Source organism: Hemiscyllium ocellatum, chromosome 46, assembly GCF_020745735.1.
Source record: "Hemiscyllium ocellatum isolate sHemOce1 chromosome 46, sHemOce1.pat.X.cur, whole genome shotgun sequence".
Taxonomy (NCBI): Eukaryota; Metazoa; Chordata; class Chondrichthyes; order Orectolobiformes; family Hemiscylliidae; genus Hemiscyllium; species Hemiscyllium ocellatum.
Genome location: NC_083446.1, coordinates 13626539 through 13628936, shown reverse-complemented (window position 1 = coordinate 13628936; position 2398 = coordinate 13626539). Strand labels below are relative to the sequence as shown.

The 2398-nt window shown below is 44.7% G+C and overlaps 1 protein-coding gene across 1 annotated transcript; it reads right to left on the bottom strand.

The window, feature by feature from the left end:
* Positions 1-1333: 1333 nt before the first annotated feature.
* On the bottom strand, positions 1334-2074 carry LOC132836205 (zinc finger protein 239-like; the record flags this gene model as incomplete). Its single annotated transcript, XM_060855534.1, has 1 exon — positions 1334-2074. A coding segment is annotated over one exon (627 nt), but the record flags the coding sequence as incomplete, so codon positions are not given.
* Positions 2075-2398: the final 324 nt, after the last annotated feature.

The window sequence follows — 2398 nt, the reverse complement described above, 5'->3', positions numbered from 1 at the left end:
TCCCCAAGGGTTCTGCCATTCACTGTATAATTTCCACTTGTACTTGACCGTCCAACATACATGACCTGTATGGATTAAACACCATCTGCCATATGTCTGACTGACCTATATCCTGCTGCATCCCCTGACAATTGACCTGTCTGCAACTCCACCAATCTTTGTGTTGTCCACAAACTTACTAATTAGACTGGCCACTTTTTTCTCAAAATTATTTATGTAGACCACAAACAGCAGAGGTCCCAGCACTGGTCTCTGTGGAACTCCACCAGTCACAATCCTCCATTCTGCAAAATATCCTTCCACTGCTACCATCTGTCCTCGATGACTCAGCCAGTTCGGCATCCATCTTGCCAGCTCACCTATTACCATGTGATTTCACCTTTTGAGGGACCTCATCAAAGGCTTTACTGAAGCCCATATGGACATTAATCACTTTTCCCTGATCAGTCATCTTCATCACATCCTCAAGAAACTCAATCAAGTGAATGAAGCACAACCACCCCACACAAAACCTTGCCATTTATCACTCATCAGTCCATTTGCTTCGAAATGTGTATCAAATTTGTTTTAAATTGTTCTGAGAGTGTGATTGATGCTGGCAAGGCCAGTATTTGTCACCTACCATAACTATCCTTGTCCTTTATCAGCTGAGATTTCAAACAGCAGGGAGAATCTGCTCAAAGTGTACAAAATACTTATCAGGCTACAGCTGGAGAATAGCATCTGGTTCCAGTTACCATAGCAAGAATGCTCCAGAAAGAGTATGGATGGGATTTATTAGAATTGCTGCCCAACTCAGAATTTTAGCTGATGCTGTATACATTGAAACATATTGAGGGGAAATTCAATTAAGGTGGACAAAATCATTAAGAGATTGGAGAATTCCTCCCCATCCATATGTTCTACCTGAGCAGCGAGGTCAATAACAGGTATGTTTAGATGAGAATTGAGAAATGCTTTCATTTGGAGGACAACGGGAACTTGTGTCTGAAAGGATAGGTGAGGCAGAAACTCTCCTAACATTTGAAACATGCTGGAGTTATTCTTGATCTGCTGGCTTACAAATCAGGAGTTGAGAAGTGGGAATAGGCTGGAAAAGGGCATGGGGGCATCATTTCTGTGTTGTAAATGTCCTGTTTCCATCATTGAAGATATTGAAAAGTGAGGTACGGTTTTGGTCCCTCAGGGAACTGAGGGATAGGGGGAACAGGCAGGAAGCAGAAGTTGAGGATGCAGACCAGCAATGATCATGTGGAATGGTAGAACAAGCTCAAGAGATTGCACAGTTTACTCCCGCTTTTCTCTTGCGTTCGACAACACATCATCTGCTTTCAGCAAAACTGATTTATTTGATAGATACACAGAACATTAAATCTAGCCCAGTCACAGGAATTCTGAACAGCAACAGATGCAGGATGTGATCCACAGCAGAATCCAATCCTGACAGTCACTTGTGAACGTGCTGGTGAGTTAGCAAGTGAGCTGATCGAGCGAATCTCTTCCCACACTTGGAGCAGGTGAACGGCTTCTCCCCAGTGTGAACACGTTGGTGTCTCAGCAGATTGGATGACTGAGAAAATCCCTTCCCACACACAGAGCAGGTGAATATCCTCTCCCCTGTATGAACCCGTTGGTGTGTCACCAGGTTGGATGAAGAAGTGAATCCCTTCCCACACATGGAGCAGATATACGGCCTCTCCCCAGTGTGAACTCGCTGGTGTTGAATGAGGTGAGAGGATTGTCTGAATCTCTTCTCACAGCGAGAGCAAGCAAATGGCCGCTCATCAGTGTGAACCAGCTGGTGTTTAATTAAGTCTGGGGAGATTTTAAAGCAATTCCCACAGACAGAGCACTTAAAAGGCCTTTCATCAGTGTGAACCCGGAGGTGTAATTGAAGGCTGGATGATAGAGTGAAGCCCTTCCCACAGTCGGAGCAAGTGAACGGTCTCTCGCCCGTGTGACTCCGTCGATGAGCTTCCAGCTGGGATGGGGAACTGAATCCTTTCCCACAGTCCCCACATTTCCACGGTTTCTTTGTGATGCGGGTGTCCTTGTATCTCTCCAGGTTGGGCGATCAGTTGAAAATCACACGGAACAAGCGCAGATGCTTCCCACTGCGAATGGTGTGCGTGGTGTCTTTCCAGTCACATTGGCGTTTGAAATCTTTTACCAAAGATGGAACAAACATTTCTTCCACATTCATAGGCTGATGATATTCAGACTCTGATGAATCCAGTAACCGTGATATTGATGTGATGTTTGCTTTGATTTTCCAGTCTACAAATCATTCCTTCTAATCCCCTATAAACAGAGACGTCAGTATCACTATCAGTCCAGGTCAGCAATTCAGATTAGACCATTCAACGTTCAATGGAACATTAGTCCCACTCATTTCCCT